The sequence below is a fragment of the Salvelinus sp. IW2-2015 genome, linkage group LG17 (genome assembly GCF_002910315.2).
Source record: "Salvelinus sp. IW2-2015 linkage group LG17, ASM291031v2, whole genome shotgun sequence".
Taxonomy (NCBI): domain Eukaryota; kingdom Metazoa; phylum Chordata; class Actinopteri; order Salmoniformes; family Salmonidae; genus Salvelinus; species Salvelinus sp. IW2-2015.
Genome location: NC_036857.1, coordinates 27,875,139 through 27,899,479, shown reverse-complemented (window position 1 = coordinate 27,899,479; position 24,341 = coordinate 27,875,139). Strand labels below are relative to the sequence as shown.

The 24,341-nt window shown below is 39.0% G+C and overlaps 2 protein-coding genes and 1 long non-coding RNA gene across 6 annotated transcripts in view; all 3 read left to right on the top strand.

The window, feature by feature from the left end:
- Positions 1-972: 972 nt before the first annotated feature.
- On the top strand, positions 973-7,220 carry LOC139029058 (uncharacterized). The gene is made up of 2 exons (XR_011481323.1): positions 973-1,055; positions 6,391-7,220. It is a non-coding gene; the product is annotated as an uncharacterized lncRNA (long non-coding RNA).
- A 1,626-nt stretch (positions 7,221-8,846) lies between these two features.
- The window catches only part of LOC111976429 (homeobox protein Hox-C10a), an 85,010-nt gene continuing 69,515 nt past the window's right edge, over positions 8,847-24,341 (top strand). For 3 of the 4 annotated variants that reach the window (XM_070448060.1, XM_070448057.1, XM_070448054.1), the window contains exon 1: positions 12,411-13,404. Coding sequence is in view for 1 of the 4 variants with exons in the window: in XM_070448063.1 (XP_070304164.1) it covers positions 9,239-9,986; positions 12,122-12,399 (1,026 nt within the window). In the remaining 3 variants the exon portion in view is untranslated. Of the gene's footprint in view, positions 9,987-12,121; positions 13,405-24,341 lie in introns of those variants that run through there. The other variant, XM_070448063.1, reaches the window with a different exon arrangement.
- On the top strand, positions 21,710-23,821 carry hoxc9a (homeobox C9a). The gene is made up of 2 exons (XM_024005254.2): positions 21,710-22,384; positions 23,438-23,821. Exons 1-2 carry the CDS (start codon positions 21,769-21,771, stop codon positions 23,683-23,685), a joined length of 864 nt encoding a protein of 287 aa, XP_023861022.1. The 5' UTR covers positions 21,710-21,768; the 3' UTR covers positions 23,686-23,821.

Genomic DNA, 24,341 nt, shown 5'->3' with positions numbered 1-24,341 from the left:
CGTCAATCCCCCTCCAACTGCACAACACACAAGCACACGCACGCACGCACGCACACGCGCGCGCACACACACACACACACACACACACACACACACCACACATCCTTTAGCCTTTCAGCCTTCACCACTACTTCGTACCTCAGACATTTCTGAGAAAAACGGACCCCAAAAATTAGATCGTGGAAGTCTAGGTCAGTCAAGTTATCCATTGACATTACCCAAACTATGTCTTTACTAATGGTTGACTACATTGGCCAGGTGGTAGGTGTGTGTGCACATCTATAAATATACAGGACATTACTGGGGTGTGTCTGTTGGACAGATTTTACCGAGTGTGTATGAGTGTGTGGGTAGCCTACGTGCGTGCGCCCGCGTGCACACAGAGCATATGTGCATGGAATATTGCACGTGTGTGTATTAACTACAATTTATAATTAAAAGTAGTCTTTGAACTTCAATAATGTCAAGGCCTTCACCTTTAACCCGCTGCAATAAAGTGGAATCAAGGAGCCCCTTTTGCCCGGAAATGTGTGCAGGAGAGGAATCGACCAATGGGAGTGAGTGGGAACAGAAAAAGGAATGTGTAGAGAGTCCAACTTTGACCCCTCCCATTAAACTACAGCAGGTAACTTTGCCAGCTTTAGTACGCCCAGTAAATACACTTTATTATCCCAGTAAAATGTATACGTTTTCACGCATGATACGTTTTATAACATGTTGGCATGAGCTTTAACATGTACTTATATTTTCACAGTTTCTTGTGGAAATGAATGTAGATAATGCCTTTGGGTTAAATTCTTCTTTAAGAAGGATGCAGAATTATATTATATTCTGTTATGTTCTATTCGATTCTCTCTCTATTTGTGTGTGTGTGTGTGTGTGTTTATTCCCTGCTACTCACTACAATCCCTTCAGACTAAAGCTGAATGCGGAAGAGGGGGGTGGTAGTTGTGACAGGGGGGAGGAGGAGGAGGGAGATGCTCGCAGGCAGAGATCAAGGCTGGAATACTTTTCTTGTCACACCCACCAACCTTGGCCCTGGGACGATGACGTAGGTAATTTGTTGGATATCTCTGCCATACATCTTGACCATTCTCTGTGGCTCGAGTCTCCTCAAACTCCTGCCTATCAACCACAGGGGGCCAGGATTCACCCCGGGTTGTGTTGATCGCACAATAGGAGGGCAATGTTTTGTTTCCTTTCCTTCAATAGGCTTTATAAAATGATAGGACAATGCATGGAATCATCATGTTCGTCTTTTGCTGGATGATTTTATTCATATGTCACTACAGTGTAGATATGGTGTTCGAGATTGAATTATATTTTATTTAGTTTTGGTTGTGTTATAGTTGTAATATGGTAGTCTTGATTTATCCCGAGAGATGAGAGAGGATACAATGCAGCCGGCGGTTGGTTCAGTCGAGCTGATCCCATTGCGCACTTGGCTGTTGGGAAGGAAAATGGCGGGTGTCACAGGCGAATGCAATCGGACGGCCTGAAGAATAACATTTCGTGATAGCCGATGCATGGCGATTCATTAAGGTTGAAAAGGAACTAACACAAAGCATAACGAGATCGTTGTTTAACCGTTTCAATGTGTTAAGAAATGTAGCTGACGCTTATTTGAATTGATAGTACGGCAGCGCTCAAATAATTATTATGTAGGCCTATGCATTTTTGACTCCATGTATATGTTCTAACTTGATGTTATTGTTATGGTTTGTGTGTTTGGTGAGTACTGAGGCCTAATTTCATTTCGTCCATGTTTTGAGCATTCCTGTATTTTGTCCTAGCATGTTTTTAGTTGGGATGTTGTGAAGGACACATTGAAAAAGTGTCTAAATTACGCGTCATTGTAATTCAAGATGTATTGCTTGAAATMACGTTTGTGCTTAACCCCTTGATCACACCGACCTACATCTACATTACCCAGGAGCCTTGTCTTGATGGTTACTTTATGTATGATGCTGTTGTTTTCCACGGTACATTATTATATACACGTCGTGTTTGGTAAAAGGATCAGAATTTGAACGCTCAAGACCGCGCTACCAAGTTCATTTTAAATAGAGATTAGCCTGTTACTATAGGCCTCGTTCTTGAGAATAATTCTGCAGTGAGTTTTTAAGTGAAGGGGGATAACGAGTACTTCTCCTCCGGCATAAACAAATGAAAGGGTGGTTGCAATCAGAAATACATCATATCAAAAATGAAATAAGGCCAGCACTAATTTGGATAGAAATGGCAACTTAAGCTTTGTTTTGCAATGAGTTCTTTCCARAATGATTTCCAATGTATGCGCATTGTACAAGTGGCTTACCCTAGATGTAATGAAAGCTGTCGATATACTTCGAAGAAACTAACCTGCGGTCCTTTGTGTGGTCGTCACCAATTTAATACCTATGTGTGCTTTCAGATTACCACTTCTCTGATTTATATTTGTCTTTAAGACGCTACATGCCTCAGCCATAAATTCCCACTTGCACAGGGGGTGGACATCTGCTTGCAAGGAGCTCAACCTCGTTACATCAAATTGGGAAGCTATTTCATGGTGGCCTGCAATAGACAAACTAGTTTAGGCTTCCCTCCGTCTCCGTAAACGCAACATGACAAGGGGATGGGCGGCATTCGCGTAATGTGTATCTAGTCTATGTTTTCGCTACTCCGCATGATTGTAAATATATTCGATTTGAAGCAAAAAACGGTATAGTAGACTGAATACAGTTTAAAGAGGTAAAGCATACATGTGTCTGTGCTTATTTCACACTAAACACAAATCAACAGCTATTTAGGCAATAAAACGAATGGAAAGGACTTGAGGAATATTTTATTTTACCCATGAGCAAATAGAACCTTTCCTATGCGCGCGCGTAAAACATCAATATGTGCACAAAAGAGCATCCAAAAGAACAAAATACACTAAAGAACATTCACACCTAGGCATTAATCGTTGTTGAACAAATGTTCCCGTTTATTTCACTGACAAATACACATAATAGGCATACCAATCGACACACATCAGCCCCCCCAAACACACATAGCCCTCCCATTACAAACAAGGGCAAATACACAGGTATGGTGATTCACATGTAGTAAACAATATTTAGATCTTGATAATTATTCAGATCACGTGTTATTATTGGGCTTATCGCCTTTTAAATGGAGGTAAACTGAACAAAGACATTGTTTATTGACCAATTACTATTTTGTGAGAAATTGTACTTGAAGTCGGCCTACTGTTCCCATTATTATGATATGCAATGACCCATGTTGAACACGAGTTAGGTTATAACGGGTTATAACTTATCTATTGAAACCACGAATGACCCGTTAAAGGTATCTGTGTCTCCGGGAATGGTGTAATGGGTTGTGTCTTCAATATAGGTCAATTCCACAATTACTCCTTATTTAAATTTAGATACTACCAACCATTCGTAAGCGGGCGAACACAAACACACACACACACACACACACACACACACACACACACACACACACACCACACACACACACACACACGACACACACACACACACACACACACACACACACACACACACACACACACACACAACACACACACACACACACACACACACCACACACACACACACACACACACACACACACACACACACACACACACACACACACACACACACACACACACACACACACACCACACACACACACACACACACACACAGAGAGAGAGAGAGAGAGAGAGATAGATAGAGAAAGATAATGTGCGCACACACGCAGTCTGCATTTTGACTCAAGGTTATGACATGGTTATTAGCATACACATTATTTGAAGATCTCGATTTCAGGATGCTGGTTTCATTGTCCAACTTAATAGCCTTCTAAAGGTATCGTTACAGCAGCATTTAACTGTATCTCTCTATCACAAAACACATTGGAGAAGACTTTTTCATTTTATAAAATATAATTGAATGCCATACCCCAGGTTCCATAATATAATAAATGACATTTACCAAACGCGAAAGCAATTTTTGTAAGTATAGGTAGTTGCAAACGCCATGCTCTACCAACTGAGCAACATAAAACTACAATGGAGGATTACAACTTCCATGTTTGTCAGTCTGAAAACAGGAATACATTTCATAATAGAAATGGTCAAATACTAAACATTATATCCCTTTTATTGCATCCATGTTTGGTACAATTAACCTATCAAGTCTCCGCACTGAAATTACTCTACACATTTAATATTGCTCTGTAGTAGGTTGCATATGTGTGGGTGATGTTCAGAACGAAATCAACCCACAAAAAACTAACTTGAGCAAGCGTTTGTCAGATAATGTTAACATATTCTGAGACATAATGAATGGGTAGGTATAGGTTTACGAAATGTGTCCTCAAATTGATTGATTAGCTTTAGAATGAAAGACTGGATTATATTTCTAACAAGAGAATGAAATGATGGACAGGCGAGGAAACCAATCAAAACAGTCATTACATTACCCTTGCTTTTAGTGGTTGGAAGAGAAATCACTGCATTCTCCACAGCCAATGTAGCCTAATGTACCTACTTGAAATAAGCTACAGCATTTAGCAAAAATTCAATATTTTAAGTGAAAATGGCCTTGACCTCACACCATTCAATACGCATCAACATTAATCATTTCAATGAATTGCTCTTAGGCTATTAGCTAGACTATTAGTTATTTGCTCAGAAATGAATCAAAGGGTCTCTCATAGTTTCATCTGTATTCACCTGGTCAGTCTATGTCATGGAAAGAGCAGGTGTTCTTAATGTTTTGTACACTCAGTGTAGAACCAAAATTGGTTCCATATAGAACCCGATTTTGGTTCAGTGAAGAAGAACCCCGGGGGTTCTGGTCAAAGAACCCTATAAAATGGTTATATATAGAACCTTTAGAGGTGCCATATACGAAGCAAGGAATATAACCAATTTTGGTTCTATCCAGAACCTTTTTTTCTAAGAGTGTACGCAACTCAAATTGCTCTGATATTGTTTGAATTCGACTCAAGGAACAGAATGTGAAAYTACCTGTGATTGTTTTCAATTCAAATTGTCAAAAATGAACAAAAATAGCTTCTATCAAAGAGCAATTTCTCAAGTGAGAATTTTGTTACAACTGTCTGGGAGTGGTATGAGTTGGGAGGGGAAAACTGAAAACTATCTATTGGCAAGGAGGTTTGCAACTCTCTTTCTTATTGGTTTATTGACTAATTACCGCCTGGTGATGTCACCAGGCAGGCCYAAACTCCATCCCACCAAAACAGGCAGAAATTTCCAGCTGTATTTTCAAACAGCTCTTACACTTATAAGGCATGTCACACTCTAAAAATGCTGGATTGTTTGGATGACCCATTTGCTGGGTTGAAGGCATTTGGTCACTTAGCTGGGTTCTTTTCTTTAATAAGAGCAACGTTGGGTTGTTGATACTGGGTTATTGAGGTTGGGTTTTTGAGATGACCCAGTGAGTGGGTTAAATTCTTCCACCAAAACCAGAAGATAAAGTGATCCGGCAAGCTTGTGAATGAGGACTGTTGCATCTGTAACAAGTCTACTGTTCCAGCTGGCACTTAGGGGAATTACTTTTCTATGGACAAAAGGGGCAAGCCGTTGTGGCTGACCGAAAAATGTTAGTAAAAAGCTAACGTTTGTAGTTATCCATTCAGGATAAATAGACCTAGCTATCATAATTACATTCTGTATTATCTCAGTCATTGACATTTTTAGATAATGTTAGCTAGCAAACAACCTCCTTGCATGCTAGCCCGAGCCTGCTAACAAGCTATTTTCCTGTACTCTGTGTGGTAGCAAATGTAAGGTTTTTTGTTTAAGTTCGGCTAGCTATGTCAGTGCCTGTAGAACGTTTGTCTTCTGTAGGCCTACTGTGTGGTGCATTGTTCCACGCCAGGTAGTTAGCCATCTTAAACTAGGTTTCTCACTCTGTTTGGCTAGCTAGAACAGCTAGCTATATATTTTACTTAGCTAGGCCTATTCCCTGTTTCTGAGTTAATTTTACATGGTTGGTAGCTAGTTGGCAAGCTTACAAGTCTTGCTTTTATGGTGGTTCAGTTAGGCTTTCTACGAGTTAGCTTGCTGGTGTCAGTGTGGATGCACACAGTTATTTTAGCTAGCTATACCTAGCTAGCTACATATTGAAATGAAAAGTGTCTTAATTGTTCATCGAAGTTTAGTCTATCCATTTTGACTCTCCACTTAAACGTTGGTAGGTCTTTGTCCAACCGATAGGCTACTAAAGACCCTGAGAGTGCTTCTCCCACCATCAGTGTACCCAGTGCAGGTAGCTAGCTACACATTGAAATGAAATGTTCCTCTACCTTTATAACCATTTTGACTGTCCCCTAAAACCTTGTTATGTCTTTGTTCCCCAGATACTACAGAAGACATGGCCAATCTCCCGGTTGGAACCAATATGACTGAATATCTTCACCAGGCGACCAAATGAACAAGTGACCTGAACCCTTTGTTCTGAGTCTCGGGGACAATCGCCTCTACTCCCTGGCATTCACCATCATGAATGGGCAGGTTCTGGATCAGAAGACATTATGTTTCGTTGTTGTTGTTTTACAAAGAATAAACTTGAAAATGTATACCTGGTAGGGGTTGGGGGAGTAGAGGGTAAAGTTGTTACTTTTCTTCAGCCCTATTCCTCACCTTAAATTGGTAGGGCTGCTGTGATTTTCAAATGATGGATTGTGCTTCTAAAATGTTTGCTTATTTGTGTGTTCCTTATTTGTTGTTTATCTTTTGCATGACTTCATTTTGTAGCTGAAATTAATAGCTGAGAATAAAGATGTTGTATTCTATCTACAATTTGTCATGACTAGCCCTATGTCATTTTAAGAATTATTGTTAGAAGTATTCATACTTTTAGAAAATGAGCTGATTCTGTAATAGAGATAAGGTAGAAAAAGAACCTAGAAATAAAGTAAGAAATAACCCACTGCTGGGTCAAAATATTTTTGGGGGCTAAATCAAGTAACCCCAACGTGTTGGGTCATTCACATAACCCAACAGTGCTGGGTCAAAATAACCCAGTGCTATAGTGACCCAGTGCTGGGTTACAGCATTTTTTTTTTTAGAGCGCATGATTTTCACAACTTCACAGTATTATTTCAACCTCATAGTGTGAAAATATATGTGAAACACAGAATCACGTTTTTGACTCCACTGGGCCTTTAATAAACAACCTCAAAGTTCATGGAAATGTGTCCTTTTCTGTCCAAATTCAAGTGAGCTAGTAACCACTCGTACATMTTTGCCTCCGTTTGAAATAGACCTACAAGTCGTGCAAGTCTGAGAATAATGATTTGTCATGTCTCGTGGTGAAATTGTATAAATAAAGAGGCTGGATTGCCCCTTTGATTCTAAAGCAGCACAGCCAACACACAGAAATAACAACACGCGCCATGAGGGGCCCTGCTTCGTTTTGGCACTAGGCCCTAGTTGCTAAACCTGGTAGACTACTGTTTGTAGATGTACTTGTATTACCTTAGTAATTGTAATATCAAACGTGTTGGCCACATAAATATTCGAGTAGAAAAATACTACACCTTATTGATAGGCATTTTCATAGGACTTCGGCAGGAAAAACTATGCGCATCTTTTGATATTGTGGTGTTGACTCAAAATATGGAAACACAATAATGTAGCAACATGTTAAACCCTTTTTTTGACTCGTGGCTCTTATATTTTAACCTCAAAACAAGATGCGAATAGGCATGCAAAAAATATGAATTGAAAAAATAAATGTTCTGGTTTTTTGGACTATCAATCTCAGAAAATGTGAACTACTGTCCTTGCTGGAAAACAAGATTATCATTATGTAACGACTTACACGCTAGAACGTTATTGTCATGGGGAAACTATAACAAAATATATTTTTGCAAGGGTTTAAAAAAATTCTTAGTCAATGCTTCAATTAGTAAGAAATGTAAAAACGCACACAGAAATGTCTGCTTAATTTGTTAATGACATGGAATTATCTACATTGAATTACACTCGATATTTGTCAGAAAATTGGGAATAATTGTATCTTCAATAACAACTTACACGAGGCGTAGGCCCGTGTATATTTTTCTCCCTCAAGTTGAAGTCACGCCTGCATTGATATGAATGAAATAGCCTAATACCCACCAGTTGGAATGGGGAAAAAGGACCCGAACTATAATAGCCTAGTCCTTCTTATAATTTTGAACGTAAAGAGAAAGGTATGTTTTCCACCAACCATTCTGTATAGGCCCATGATCAATTGTAGACGCATCTTAGAAACCCTATTCAATTTAATCTTCTAACTTTTGGTGATTGTTTTTTGTAACTAGGTCTAATATATATATATATCCTGAAACGATCTGCTCACATCAACACTGGTTGAACTTAAAAACAAAACACTGAGTAGTAGCCTACAGGCCTTTATACAGTAAAACARATCAAATAAACTATATGCTGTGTTACTAGAATATACATAGAATGCGTAAAACGCTCTTGAAAAACAAATAATTGAAGTAAAACACACTTTGGCATACTCAAACTGGTTAACCTTTTAAATAGATTTTAGTCAAGCCAATGTTCTTATGCAACTGCGGGTGCCACAACAGCTACAGTGATTTGACAGAGGCCTGTCGGTTGGTCTAATAGTCTAAGGTTTATCTCTTATGAAAAACAGTTTGCCAAACAAACGTAGGCCTAACCGAGAGTGGTGCTGATATACTCTATGCGACCATTGGTTTATTCCTGAATCTATTGACGAATACCTAGAAGTGGCATCTAGCGAGTTCCAATAAATAATCATATTCAGCGAACTATTTTCTCTGTCTTGTTTTAATGTTAGCCTGTCTTAACAATTTTTTTTTTTTTAACTAGATTTCATTTCGGTTTTACCCAAGTAAGTGATTGTAAAATATTTATCTACCCCTTTGTTCACTCCTCCCATGGCTGTCTTTACACAAAGCTCTCCGCTAGAGAGCGCCCTTGCACCGTCTAAAAGCCCCCTTGCTTACCAACTTGACCACGGTGACGTCACCCCAGCCTGGCGCCTCAAGGCCACTTCCACACCGCTATTGGTCTGAAAATCACATGACATGGAGCTCCAAGAATCCATAATTATGTTGCTGATATTTTTGGCCCCCAAAATATGTCAGCTTCCAACTGTCCTTATTCTCATCCAGAAAACCTTTACTACAGGAACAGAAACGGGGGGGAAAAACAACAATACAAATAATGTCATGCCAGGATAATATGGCTGCCGGTCATTTCCTCATGGATTCTTTGATGGGAGGATCATCTTCCTATAGATGCGAAGGCTACTCCAACAGCAACCCTGGAATGTACATCCACCCGGCTGCATCCGAGTATGGATGCTCAATGATGAGACATTTTGGAGTAGTTGGATCGAAAAAAGACGAGGTTCCTCTGAGCAGCCACCCTCTCGGCTCCTACCAAGATGCGCCTTACCTGTCATCCCAACTGGGCACATGGACCTCGGCTTCCAAAACTAACAGGGACGAGCAACCTGTTGCCCAGTCCAGTTTACAACCGTGTTCGTTTCCAACCGATAACGTCAAAGAGGAGGCGTTCTGTTGTCTGTATCAGGGTGACAGTAGCAGCAGGGCTAATAAGGACACTACAGAGTCGGCTACTTACATCCGGCTTGGGAACAATAGTAGCAGCCAGACCGACCAAATCGCTGTCTCGGCGGCGTCCGAATGTTATGGAGGAGAGAAACAGGTATACCCCAGAGGGAGCAGGGGACAGCGAAAAGAGCAGGTCGGGGCAGGCTTTGCTTCTTTGGACCAGGTGACGACATCTGTTGAATCACCCAGAGAATCAACGGTTAAAATGAGCAAATCTACCCAGGAGACAGTCAGCGAGGAAATGCGCAACGAAGAGGACAAACAGGGAAAGAGCATGAAAGAGGAAAGTGCAAAGACTGACAGTTGTTCTGATAACTCCGACAGCGAATTGAAAGGTAACCCAAAAAGCCCCCCTCTTCTCTCCTGTCTCTCTCTCTCTCTCTCTCTCACACACACACATACTTAAAAACGTACCATAAAACAGTTGTGAGATACAATGTGGCAATTTAAAAAATGGTGTACTAAAAATGGTGTACTAAAAATGGTCTCCTCTGCATGCATGAGCTAAGCTTCAGTGGGCGTTTTGACATTCTGCAATTGTGTATGCTATATCTACTGTACACTCTTAGAAAAAAAGGTTCTGGATAAAAAATGGTTTTATGCTTGTTTCATATATGGCACCCCTTAAGGTTCTATATAGAACCGTAATTGGTTCCATATAGAACCCTATATCGAACCCAAGGATTCTATATGGAACCAATTTTGATTCAGCGAAGAAGAACCCCTGGGGCTCTGATCAAAGCACCCTACAAGAGGGTTCTGTACAGAACATTAAGGGGTGTCATATATGAAGCAAGCAATATAATCCTTTTTGGTTCCATCCAGAACATTTGGAGACATTCTGAACAAGCATTTAATGGTCTAGCCTAGCTGGGGTTACTGTGGCGACGGCATTTATCACCTTTCTATTAAAGTGAGAATGTGAGATGGGCCGTTATCATTGAAGTAAACACGTTCACACACGCTCATAACGCATAACGCGCGTGCAGATCAAACAGATTGACCAGACGAATACACACACACAGACACTACATGGGACATTTAAAATGTAGAAAGAAGGCCTAACCATTTGCAACAACTTAATTTGACTCACCATAATGGTGTAAATATATACGTTAGGCTGTATCCTACGTTATATAAAGCAGAATACAGCTTAGGCTATACATCACGTCTTCATTTCGATAATGACTGCTTATTTGGTCAAATAGTGTACGATAGACGCAGTCTGAAATAGCGTCCACGAAATTGTCTTTCCTTGAATTTTAAACTATTATATCTTGTTTTATTTATATGATAATCATCTTGCATATAAAATACATTTTCTTATAATAACAATGGGGTTTAGCTAGCTTAAACGTCATGCTAGTTAATATATTCCCTTTTTATTTTTCTTGTAATAGAGGATAACGCGTGGATAACCCACAGTTTTTCCCCCGGACAATGTTGTGTGTATCCAAAATGATTAAAAGGAAAGGTAAAGGTATTATTAACGAATCATCAACGTGATATTGTTATGAATATTATTCTTGTTATTATTATTAATACTACTAATAATACATTGATTGGTTACGTTGTGTATTTGTATTAGCTAACGCTATGGAATTCAGTTTCGTAGAGTTCAAGTTTGCCAAAAATGAATTTCTAGTTGGGCCAACGTGCATGAAAGAAATGTTTTATTTATGCTGCTGCAAAATGTTAAACTATCCCTCGTTTGTCTTATAAAACCGTTAGTCAGTCCAGTCTCTGCTACATATTTTGGGGTAGAGCTATATTTGTATGCGCCACACAAAATACTATTTTCAACCGCCACAATGTAGCCACCTAACATTTCACATTTGGCCAGCCTTTGGGAAGAAAATAAAACCACCAATAATCGAGAGATGACACTATTATATTCTGCTCAACACACACATCAATCGTTTCAAAATGTTGGAAATATTTACGCCTAAGAAAATCGAAGCTGGGAAGTAACCATGCATGTTATCCGTGTACCCTTGAATATACGTAATCAAGTACGGGCTATGCAGCTATTTCAAATCTCTCTCCAGTTTCCATGTAGGTTAGCCTCAAACCACAACAAGACTATAATGGCTGTGTTTAGGGCTATAGGACAGTAATACAAGTGGGTCGGATGTAGAATTGCTGCCAAACGAATAGGCCTATACATTATGCTCCATCATTCATCAAGTCTTTTTTTTGTTGCATCTTCGTTCAAAGCGATCGAAGAAAGTCGACAAAAATAGATGATTTTTGAACCCATGTATTTATAGAGCGCGTGGACATTTGATTCAAGATCAAGAACTTGAATGTGCATTCGAAATAAAGATTGTCAAAGACAGTCCAGACATTGCGGTGCGGCAGTGCAGACCTGACGCAGACCAATTGGAATGCAGTATTTCTGATATAGTCTGTCTTGAACATGGAAGTAGTCCTTCAGTATGCTCACCTTTTCCATGTTTTATGTCTACAGATGATTTTACARTGGAAAATGCTCCAGGAAACTGGTTAAAAGCCAAAAGTGGACGYAAGAAGAGATGCCCGTACACAAAGCATCAGACGCTCGAGCTGGAAAAGGAATTCTTATATAACATGTACCTGTCTCGCGAGCGCCGCCTGGAGATCAGTAAGAGTATCGATCTGACCGATAGACAGGTCAAGATCTGGTTCCAGAACCGAAGGATGAAACTCAAGAAACTCAATAAGGAATGTCGTGGACGGGATCATATGGCAGTCCACAACTTCACTTAAAATTATATTATCTATAAAACCATTCCATATACACCCAAACACACACACACACACACACACATACACACACACACACACAAAGTGTGCCTTCATACAAGGACAATATTTCAACGATGCCCAAGAGTACATTACTTTATCAAGGAGGGACTTGGTTTCGGGTCAGCAGTTGAATTTGCCTTTCAACACATGAACATTGAATAGAGGTGCCGGTTGCCCTGCCATATGAAGCAACATAGAACTGCTGGAACTGCTGGAATGAAAGCAGACTTTGTTTGTTTTGGAATGTTCCCTCATTCCGTTGCTTCATCTTGTTGTCTTTAGTTTAGTTGCTTTTGCTATGTAGGCTATGATAGGCTATTCTCACTGTTTGCATGCACATTGTTGCTTGCGTCATATAAGACCCGTTGACGATTCCTAAAGGAAAACCGGTCCAATAGAATAAAGGAGGGGATTTGAAATGAAATATATAACATATAGCTTGTCCTTCCCCTTATTATCATGTTAGCACTCTGATAAAGGAAAAGACAGAGGGAGAGAGAGAGGCTGCATATGAGAGTGGGAAGATCATGGCCGTTTTAATAGAAGAGATTGGTTTAAATGTTATCCAGGTGACCACAGTAAGTCAAGGTCATAAAATTATTATGTCAGGACCGTCTCGTGGTAGAAGCATGAGCTCGGGGTGGATTTTATGATCTGCAAATATAATGTGCTAGCTGGCTGCTGCAGTAAAGATGCATCGTTTAAACGTGTGTGGAGGAGAGGGCTAGGCTAGTCTACACAGTGGAGAGTGTCTGCTATGTACTGGATTCACCAACGCGCTCGACGGGCTCGCTCTGCTATGTAGCCTGCCGCCTACTTATTTGACGATACAGGACTGTTATCTCGTCAAGAAACGAAAGGGATGGATGATAAACAACAATAACAGAAACCTCAAAGACAGCTTGAATAAATAAGGACCACCACGACAGAGTGTCTCCGGGGAAATTCAAGGTAGGACACAAATAGGTACGTATTATTAACTCAGCTGTGATTTTTGAGATGTCACGCCTGTCTGCCGGTTGGTCTGCCAGTGGAGCTTGTTTGACAGCGCTCTCGAGCATGCGAGATGGGATGGGTTGTCTGATTAAACCAATTGATTTTACGTTCTTCTTTTGGGAACATTTTGAGCATTTTGAACCAGACATTGGTTTTGTTATTGCTGTGTTGATATCGATTATGTATAGTATGTCTAAATAGTTTCCCCTTTATTAGTTGGGCATTTTCAGACACGATTTGTTATTATTCTGCGGTTTAACAGTAAGCTATTTCAATGTCCTAATTTGCTGTCGATTCTCAATGTTGTACACAATTAGCCTATTTAGGATGACAGTGACAATGATATAATACATTCGGATGAACGATTCCTATTTGTTTCATTATGCTGGTAATAGCTATGTTATGGTTGACAGACAATAAAATCCTTACCTGGCTTTGAGTGTTTTGCTGTTTGTTTGTCTCCCTTCCCGATGGAACACCCCATCTTGCGCAGCTGAAGCGTGGTTTAGGTAGTTTCATGTTGTTGGGATTCGCTTCCTGGCTCCGCAACAAGAAACTGCCTTGATTACGTCAGTTCGTCTTCATCAAGGGCGACACTTTCCATTCAATTACACCCTAGACTCTGACTGAAGTCCTCGCAAATGGCATTGTAAATGAACTGGAGCTGTAATAGCCGGGACGGATACTTTTTCTCTCCGGCTCTCGTGTTTGTGACGGGCTGTAAAACGTACTTTAGATTCTCATAGAGAGAATGGGTTGTAAACAACATGGGGTAGACGTTAGACCTCTTTCGTTGCCTTTTCATTTTGTTACTGGTTTCTTCTTAGGTTTCCCTGATGATGCTTTTGTTTGGTTTTAATTTTGTTCATCATAATATGACGAGTATATCCTTCACATATGAAGAGTGAATCGAGCTGTAGGCCGGTTAGCAACATTMCCAAATATTAATTGAATGTGTTTTTTTATTTCCCCTCAAATGTGTACAATGTTATTGGCCTTAAAGACGATATAAAATGTGGAAATAAGGTATGTTGTCGTCATGTAGGCTATTCAACCCTCTTCTGTATTGAAGTTGAACACAGACCAGTATTTCTCTGATTGTGGCACGTGTGCGATTGGGCTCACTGAACGGACCTTTGAATATCCCTCTAGTTTTGTTGACCTATAATGCATTTGCAACCTCTTCGGATCAAGCGGAAATGGCTCCATCGTCAAATTATATTTCAGATGACACTTTTGATTGTTTCCGTTTCCTTAACTTTCTCAAATGATAACGATCTGAACCATGAAACTAGGTTAACCAAGGTCCACATGGCCCAAATGACAAGACGTGGCCGAGGAAAATCAACTATTTGTTGTATTTATAGTACACAACACAATTCTTTCACGTTTGGTCAAGAACGTTTTTTAATGTGGCACAGTCAAAGTCCCCTCTCTTCCATTGGAGAGCATGTGTTGATATTTACTCGCCATTTTGCCTTGTTGTTATATCAACCCCCTTCTCACAACAGTCAGTGCATGTAACAGAGACAGTCTGGAATCCAAAGTCATTTTCATTCAGTTCAGTGAAAAGATGTCTCGCTCTGGAATGCACCACTGACAAATAATTTACAGCACTCGAATTGACACCCAGAGGAAACACTCATTGCTTGCACACTGAGACTGTGCGAATTCGTACTAGTGCACAATTACGCACAGCAATTACGCACGAACACGTAACCAGGTATTTTTAATAAAGGTTCACATTACTTGGCTAATTTTGCCTCTTTTGTAGACAGGTTATAATTTATCGTATTATCTAATAGGAATTGCCATTGCAAATAGTATGTTGTCATAAAGTGAAGAATTGCATTTGAACAACGCATTTGACCATCTTAAAAGAAGAAGAAAAGAAGGGAATGGCTAAGCTATTGGATGAATTTGTCACTTTAACGCAAGGRTTCACAGTCCAGTATCTGTATGTCTGCAGTGTAAACTGAGCTGCTTTATTATCTTCATAAAGGCGAAGTCATTGTCACCACCATCCGGGTGTTTAAGTATATGTATAATGCAGGCAAATATAAATAAGGCTGGTTCATCAAGAAACTGTGTCGCGAGACCGCGCATAGACTACACCCATGTTCCATCCCTGGCTAGCGCTGATAGCTGTGTCATGATGAAACAAAATGTGTGCATGATTACTGCTATATCTAAATAGGCGTGCCCGGAGGTATCTGATACCGGATGCGAGCATTTGCAGAGGGCCTATATTATGACACAACAATCAAATCAAATGTTATTGGTCGAGTACACATATTTTGCAGATATTATCCCAGGTGCAGCAAAAGGATAGTTTCTAGCTCCAACAGCGCAGTAATACATAACAATAGAAAGCAACACACACAAATCCCCCCAAAATGTAAAGAAAGAAATGAAGAAATATCAGAACGAGCAATGTCAGAGTCCGGGATATATATAGATACACTATATGAATAGAAAAGGTGTATACAGCAGTAGCTATATAGGATGAGTCTTGACTAGAATACAGGATATACATAAGAAATGGGTAAAACAGTATGTAAACATAAATGGTGCAGCACAGTGGCAAGTATACTAGTCTTTGCGTGTGTGTGTCCGTGCATAACCTATAAGTTGTACCGTTGGCAGTTGTTCATTTTCTGAATTGTCGCATAGCATCAGCGTTATGAGGAGTTAATACACTATAATACACAATTAGGCCTACACTGTAACAAAAACTGTCATTTGTATTATCAACAGTAACAAAACAAACAAAAAAACATTTTACTGCGGCATACTCTAAATGAAAGTGCATTGTGGGAAAATTGCTGTATTTCATCTGGTACTGTAATTCTAGCCCACAGAATACAGGACCATATCATATCGTTGCAGCGCAAAAAACGTGTTGACCACTAGTGGGTGCATGGTATTGTTGTTTCTGGATCATTAACATATTTTGAGGCGGGCCTTGTAAGATGCTAGCTGTATTTGTTAAACCCCTGATTGAGAATGCGGTAGCAATTTAACTTCAATGTGGATGTAGTGCCCCATTATTTTAAATGTATAAAGGACAGATTGGAGAGGCAGCTAGTGTTAAACCTTAAATGGTCAGCCAACCTGCTTACACCAATCGCTTGTAATTACAGTAAAATACTGTGAATTTCAATWAATTTCATCCATTCATTGATTTATTCATTCAGATTATGGAAGCATTTACTTTTTTAAGGTATAATACAGTACATTATAGGGTATTGTACTGTGTGTCATTACACAGTACTTGATTTGATACCGTATTTATATTACAGTAGGTGTACTGTAATATTAAATATATAATTTACAGCCACCAAGCTGCCTGTATATTACGTTCAAATTCATGATAACCCCTCTACGGGCATGGCAGTGTCAAAAGAGGTGTTTCATTTGAATATGCATGAATAGAAACCCCTTCCATAAACTACAAGCAGGCACATTTGATTACTTCAGAAAAAATTATATTCATAATATATCGAACATCACAAAAATCTATAATAATGAACTCCACAATGCTTGTCTTTAAAATGCATTTAAAAATAAGCTATCTAGACCCATAAGCAACCAGTAGCCTATACATACCTCTCTTCAGAATGTATTCGTTTGTTATTTATTTATTTTTGTTGTATTTTGTCTATTTTTATGTGACACAGAGAGGGAAATTTGCCCAACGAAGCACTTGGCTGTTCTACAAGTGGTCTGGGTTTCTCGTTAATTAATGATTGAAGTGCTGCGCTGTAACGCTTTATAAACCTTTAGTCATATAAACGGTTTCAGTAAAAGCTCTTAAACTAACGACGGATCATATGATGGACTTAACGATTATAGTGCTATGAAGCTTTTGGGGAGCTCATAGGCCTACCTCATCCGTAATTTGCCTAAATTAGCTGTTGCCTGAACCATATAGATAGCTACCTACCAGCGTTTTTTTGTTGTTGAAAGATTTGCGTTTCTGTTATTTAGCAGAATAACAATATATTGTTTGCTGACTAGTTTCCAAATTTGCACCTTGGTTTTGATGGTAAGATTTTAACCTGGACTGTATAGGCTAATTAATTTGACGATTCAAATTAGGTTTGGACTGTACAACAGAAAAAATATCCCTTGTTCGTATATGCATCATATATCAAAACAAGTATTCACTTGATGTTCCTTCATGTAGTAGGAGTGCACCGACCTGCTGTAGTAGGAACTCACTGATCACTAGTTTGTAATGCGATATTTGCATAATTCGCTCGGGAATAATGGTTAATTGTTATGCGAGGAGAATGCAATTTTAAGGTAAAACGTCCATCTATCTAGAATTGACATGCTGAATGTAAATATTATTATTTAATATTACAATTCTAGCTTGCACGTTTACTATTCTCCGGATTTGTATATTATTTTAGCTCCACACATTTGCACCATAGTTTCCAATAATGACCTTGATCCATATAATCTTACATAAGACGTTTAAAACCTGACGAATTATTTAGGAGTATATCGAATTAGATTTCAAATAAACATGCTTCTGCTACGTATGGCTTCTGATTATTTGGATAAACATTCATACATCAGTACTCAATCTTAGGCCTACAGCGAGTCTTCCACTAACATTTCTGAAATCTACTTTTTTGCTATTTCCCTTGGTATTTATTTGAAACTATATCATGAACTTACGATCTTTATTATGTAGTATAGCTAGTATGTTTTGGGCATACATGTTAAACATTATCTTCGGACAAGATATTGATTGGCTGAAACATGCATGTGCAAAAAAATCTGCATTTCTAATACTCAGCTCTTGTAGCCTTTCTGAATGAAGAATTTAATCTGACTGCTAACAATATATTGCAGTCTGACCCCTCCACTGAGAGGAGAGAATCTTTGGACGCCATTGTTGTCTACAGTGACAGTCTGCGTGCGCCCTTTCATCTCCTGCAGTCCTCTCCTTATAACCATGTTTGGTCAGTGAATTCCTCTGCCATTGCTCTAGCGAGACAAATATCAAACCAGCAGTTTTATCAGTGTGTAAATGCACCATTTTAGAGCATTTCCTTATATTGCATCCCAATACCGAGAGACATTATAAAAATGACTGGAATGTGATAGAATAACGTTGTTAGAGACACGAATAACCCCACCCTAAAGTAGGATAGACATTTTCAGAAAATGTGTCAAATCCGTTAGACTCTCTTATGATTGTCGTCCGTGCACAGGTTGAATTAAACAATTTACCAATCCTAAGAAGCAGATCAAATGATAATCAAATGAATGACTGACAATGATCAAGGTTCATGGTGAAGTGCGGAAGAGTGTATCTGGGTTGCACAACATACTCACAATAAAAGCATTGTGGCAAAATGCACAGTAAAAACGTAATCATTTGAATGAATCAACATTAGAGGGTCTTTAATCAGGAGTTAGGTTAGACTATATCAGTAGGCCGACCTAATACATAGGCTACACTGGTATCATAACAATAGCTTTCGTGATTTGGCTTACACGCCAATATACTATTGAAATGTTCAGAGGTTTGGAATCACGGTCAGGAGCAAAAACGTAAATAACCAACCACAACTTAATATGAGAAACCAGGATACATAAATGTGARATTTTCTTTTTTATTATCAATAATCAACAGCACAATAAATACATCCAAATAATACAGCAGAATAATAACCAAATAGGATTTTGAACATGCACACATTAGTCAACAATGACATAATAGTGATATTTGTCCCCTGATGTAATCATATTTGTTGATAAATAATGCATTTCCGTTCAATCAGCAATACCAATAGTAATATTTGTAGATGAATTTCATATCTGTGGGGCAAACAATACTAAACAAGACTCAAGCTACTCTGTCTTAGACATAAGTGCATATATTAAGTACATTAATGTAATTTCTAACAATGAAATGGTGAAGGACTAAACAATAGCCTATACCTTTTTCCTATATTTTGACCATAATAAAGGCTATACATGAGGAAGACGTTTGGTCAAAACGCGTTGCAGTGCCGACCTGCTGTAATAAAACATGCTGATCTGCTCCTACCTGTGTATATGTTTGTTCATATTATTGTGAATAGTTCCCTATAGTTTCTCTGCATCCTACTGGCCTGCCTTTTTGACTTTTCTGGTCACTTATAAAGTCGCCATATTGCCGCATGGGTAAGGTTATAAAGCGTGTATTACGCATTGGTTTGAAATACAGTATTACGGATAGATATATGTGTGTCTAACTTTTAATGACAGATCACGTTGTCTATAATATTTATATTTAGGATTTAATGGGTTTAATATCAAGGGAAACCCCTAGGGGTAACATAGGCTGGTGCCCTCATTGGGTCTGAATGGTAACTGCGTATCTATTGGGAAAAAGCCAACGTTAGCGAGCACAAGGTTTATCCTATTTTATTTGATCAAAATAGATTCTATTTGACTGTCTTGATATTCAGTTGCATCGTATTGATAATAATATATGGATAACAGTTTTGATTAATCTTAGTTTTGATTAAACATTAGTTATAACACAACCTTAAAATGCCTTTGCCCAACTTTGCAAGTCAAACAACGCCCTTCGTCCCCACCATCCATAGTTATCTTTTACTACACAATCACTATAATTTAAACCTGCTACAAGTTCCAGACTTATTAGGTGTTTACATTTCATTGTTCAAACGCTAAGGATGCTATACAGACTACCGTACAAGGCCATGTTTTCATTGCAGGAAGTTCAAATAATGCAATGAAATTCGATAAAGAAATGAAATAAATAATCACAATTTTATATGTCTAAGTTTCCATTCCATGATTCAATTTAACGCGAAAACGAATGACCTCCCTTGATATTTTAGGTCACCAACGCAATGACTTCGAGACATCACACTACCAGCTCTTAAATTACAAAACAAGACACGGTCGAAGATGCCACCTTTAACTATTCAATAATACGATTTGAGATAATAGGCTATGTCTATTTTTATTTCTGACAACAACATTGTGGATTAGCGTTCTGTCTTAAATTCGTATTGGACAATAAAAGCTCAAATGTAATATTTTGAATATGAACGTATGTGATCTTACCATAGCATGCATTCGACAAACCATCGTCGTTAAATGTGCTTGTGGGGTCAATAATTGCAAAAAATCTGAATCAGCCTTATATAGCGAGTTATACAGATAGGCCTGGCTGAGATGTACACATTCTGAAATGCACATTTTGTAGGCTATTGTTAGCCGCAGAATATACACAGACTTCTGCTCTATAGGCATAAATGACAACAAAAGGCTTATGCTGGGATCAGAGATCAGCTAATATCATATTAGTCGTACAAAGAAGAARGTTTATTCGTCTTGCTTCAAGCCTTCATCTCTAGCCTGATTATTCCTTGAACCAATACCTCCTCTCCTCTGCAGCATATAGTCCCCCAGTCCCTGTCGTTGCTGTCCGTCCTCAGCGTTCCAGTTTGATGGGACTTGTCCCACATGGACAGTGTTGTTTTTATGTTAAGATAGGAACTCGACTGCAGTTTTATTAACGACAAGTTTATGAACAATCAAATGGTCCTCGTAAAAATTTATTGAAGGACATAAAAACATGCACGGCCGGTCACTTGCCGAATATACCGCTGTAGTGTGCAAAGTCTCAAGCATCGTAGTAGTTTCAAGCATCCTCCTTACATCTAAAGCATACGAACTCAATTTTGGGAAAACATATCCCCATAATGCCAATTTGTAGTCCGTGCAAACTTTTTTCTTGTTCATATATTACATGGRCTAAATCACAATATCGTAGACTATCCAATATTATCCATGCGGTTCATTGTAATATAAAAAAGTAGAGTAACTATCTTTTCCCGATAAAAAAAGGAATACCGTTATACAATGGAAAACGCAAAAGAATAAAACGCCTTATGTGTTAGAGAGTGAGTTTAATGATCTATTTTACTACTTAACTATGTCTATACGCGCATAAAACTGGACTGCAAAGATTACGCACACTAGACAGAGATTGATTACATCAACAAATAGTGCCTGCGATTTCAAACCTAGCCAACCTTAGTCTGTTTTACGATATATTTGACTATTTTTACTGATATTTTATCAACGTCAGGATAGAATACTGTTGAATTTACCTCTAATGCATCCAGGGGAAAACATCTGAATTCTATAAGACATATATTGTGTAATGCTATGATAACTCGCGCATTGATCCACTGTGCAATTTTTGTGGGGCAAAATATAATCACGTGTTGCTGAGGCAGCCAATTGCAGCTGGGGAAGCTTTGAGAAATAATTACCTGCGTTGATTGTTCTATGGGTAGATCAAAAAAAAGTACACACACTCCATATAATAATCGGATGCATGTAAAAGAGAACGGAACCATCGACATGTCGACCACGGGTCCCATAAGTAATTATTATGTGGATTCCTTGATACACCATGAAAGCGAGGATGTTCTTGCGGCTCGATTCTCGGCTCCTGGTTCGCACTCCACCGGCCCTCGTCCAACGTCCCTTATACCGGAGTGTGGTGACTATCCGTCCTGCAGCTTTTCCCCGAAACCACCCGTGTTTACTACCTCTTGGGCCCCTGTTCACTCCCAGTCCTCAGTGGTTTACCACCCATACAGCCACCAACCTCATTTAGGAACGGACTCAAGGTATGTGCGGTCATGGCTAGAGCCGATCTCGGGGACCATGTCCTTCCCTGGCTACCCAGCCAACGGCAGACATTATGGGCTGAAGCCCGACGCCTTCCAGGAGCATCGAGCCGGTGACTGCCTCGCCTCCAACGGACGCAACTACACGGATTATCTCTACTGCACCTCCGCTGACATTCGAGAAAAGAACCAAACGAACATCCCTTCTCCAGAGACCGAGCTTTTGGCTTCCGGAAAGCATAAAGACGAGAAGCCAGAATTAGACCCAAGTAAGTTCAAGCCCCTTGTTTTACAACCGGGAATGGGTGGGTTGTTTGGATGAGATTCTGTCTGTGTTAATTGCATTTGGTTTAGAGCTGGTCTATAGTGTCTCTTTCCCATAATATGCTCTTTCATTCATCTTTTCTCTCCTCGACTGAATCTACTCTGCTCGGGGGCTACGTTGAGGAATTATAAAGAGACAAACGCTAGTAGGATTGGGCTATAAAACGACGAGCAGGTTATAAAATGCGTCTCAAAAAACAAGTCTGATACTGTGGACGTTGTGAATGTATAGGGACACTGAATGTAAAATGCTCGCGTCTAAAGCAAATAGCTAGCCTATTTTATGTGCCAAATACTTCAACATTGATCATAATTTTAATCTATTTTGGTGGTCACCATGGTTTATGCTACTATTTTATGGTATGCTAGTATGCCACTATCTCCAAAAATAAAACAAACACTACCTTGAATTAACTTTTAAAGATAATCTCAATGGGATATTATGTTGCTATATCAAGCATCAAGTATATCCAGTAAAAGTGGATATATATCAGAAAAAACACCACGATAAATAACTATCATGGCAACACGGGAACACGTGGTGTAGCCTGTGTGTTGGCTATATGTTGTCTGTTGTCATAGGCTAAACGTTTTCCATTTCAAGCCAAATTCAGGTATAACGCCAAAACGACTTGAGGAATGTTAGCAACATATTCGAGGGACTTTCACTACTGACTTGTAAAGGCTTGAACCACAGGCCGTTTTATGGGCCTATAAAGTGAATAAGCCCATTGAGTATTTTACGACGGCATTTCTCAGAAGTCCAAGAAAGGGAAAAGCTGGAAGAGCATCACTAAATGTTGTAGATAGGCCTAAATGTAACGTTTGTTGCCTACAGCATTACATTTGCTGATACATACAACTACTTTATCTGGAGATACACTCGTTTTGTACTGGAGACCCACAGGACAAGGCTATAGTCTTGGGCCATTGTATGATTGTTGTTTCATTTGTCATTGCTTCAAGTTTATTGCTGACTGATAATGTGTTATTTGCAGATAACCCAGTGGCAAATTGGATTCACGCGCGTTCTACAAGGAAGAAGAGGTGCCCCTATTCAAAATACCAGACTCTCGAACTTGAAAAGGAGTTTTTGTTCAATATGTACCTTACCAGAGACCGTCGATACGAGGTGGCAAGAGTCCTCAACCTCACTGAGAGGCAGGTCAAAATATGGTTCCAGAACCGGCGGATGAAGATGAAGAAAATGAACAAGGAAAGAACCGACGCCAACAAAGAGCAATAATAAAGGAATGGTTACAAAAACGGCAATGTACAAAAACAAGCATCAGACAACAGTAAAATAACCACTATTGCCATGGACAACAACAAAGATAAACCAAAATACATTATGCTCACTTCTTAATGTTGGATTTTGGGTTGGATTTAGTTTTTGCATTAACCCCACCTTCCATGTTTGTTGCTAAATATTTTTTGTTTTATACGTTCTCCTTTATTTGTCCAGTTTTAAACGAACCCCATTCTATGAAAATAAAACGTTCTGCACTTACTTTGAAGATACATGTATGTGTTTCTTTGTATAAGGGACATTTTAATTCATGATATTTTGGACAAATTAAAAACTGCCCAGAAGTAGGCCTATAAGAAAGAGAATACTTGAATTATTTTAATTTCTTCACTCCATAATTTATGATGTCCCTGTGAATGTTTCTTCCATGTTTGTTCATTTTCTATGCTATGGGTGTAGTAGCACATTTTATACCGAAAGAGAACATCTGCCGTCTTAACAAAATGTCTGTCTTGCGTCTATGTGGTAACGTAACCGTTTGGTGTACCTATTTGTGCATTTCATATTCAGTTGATTGTATAGGCACGTTTCATTCATTATATACGTGTAGATATAGGCCTACTCAAATATAAACATTATCACGAGGCTCTTGT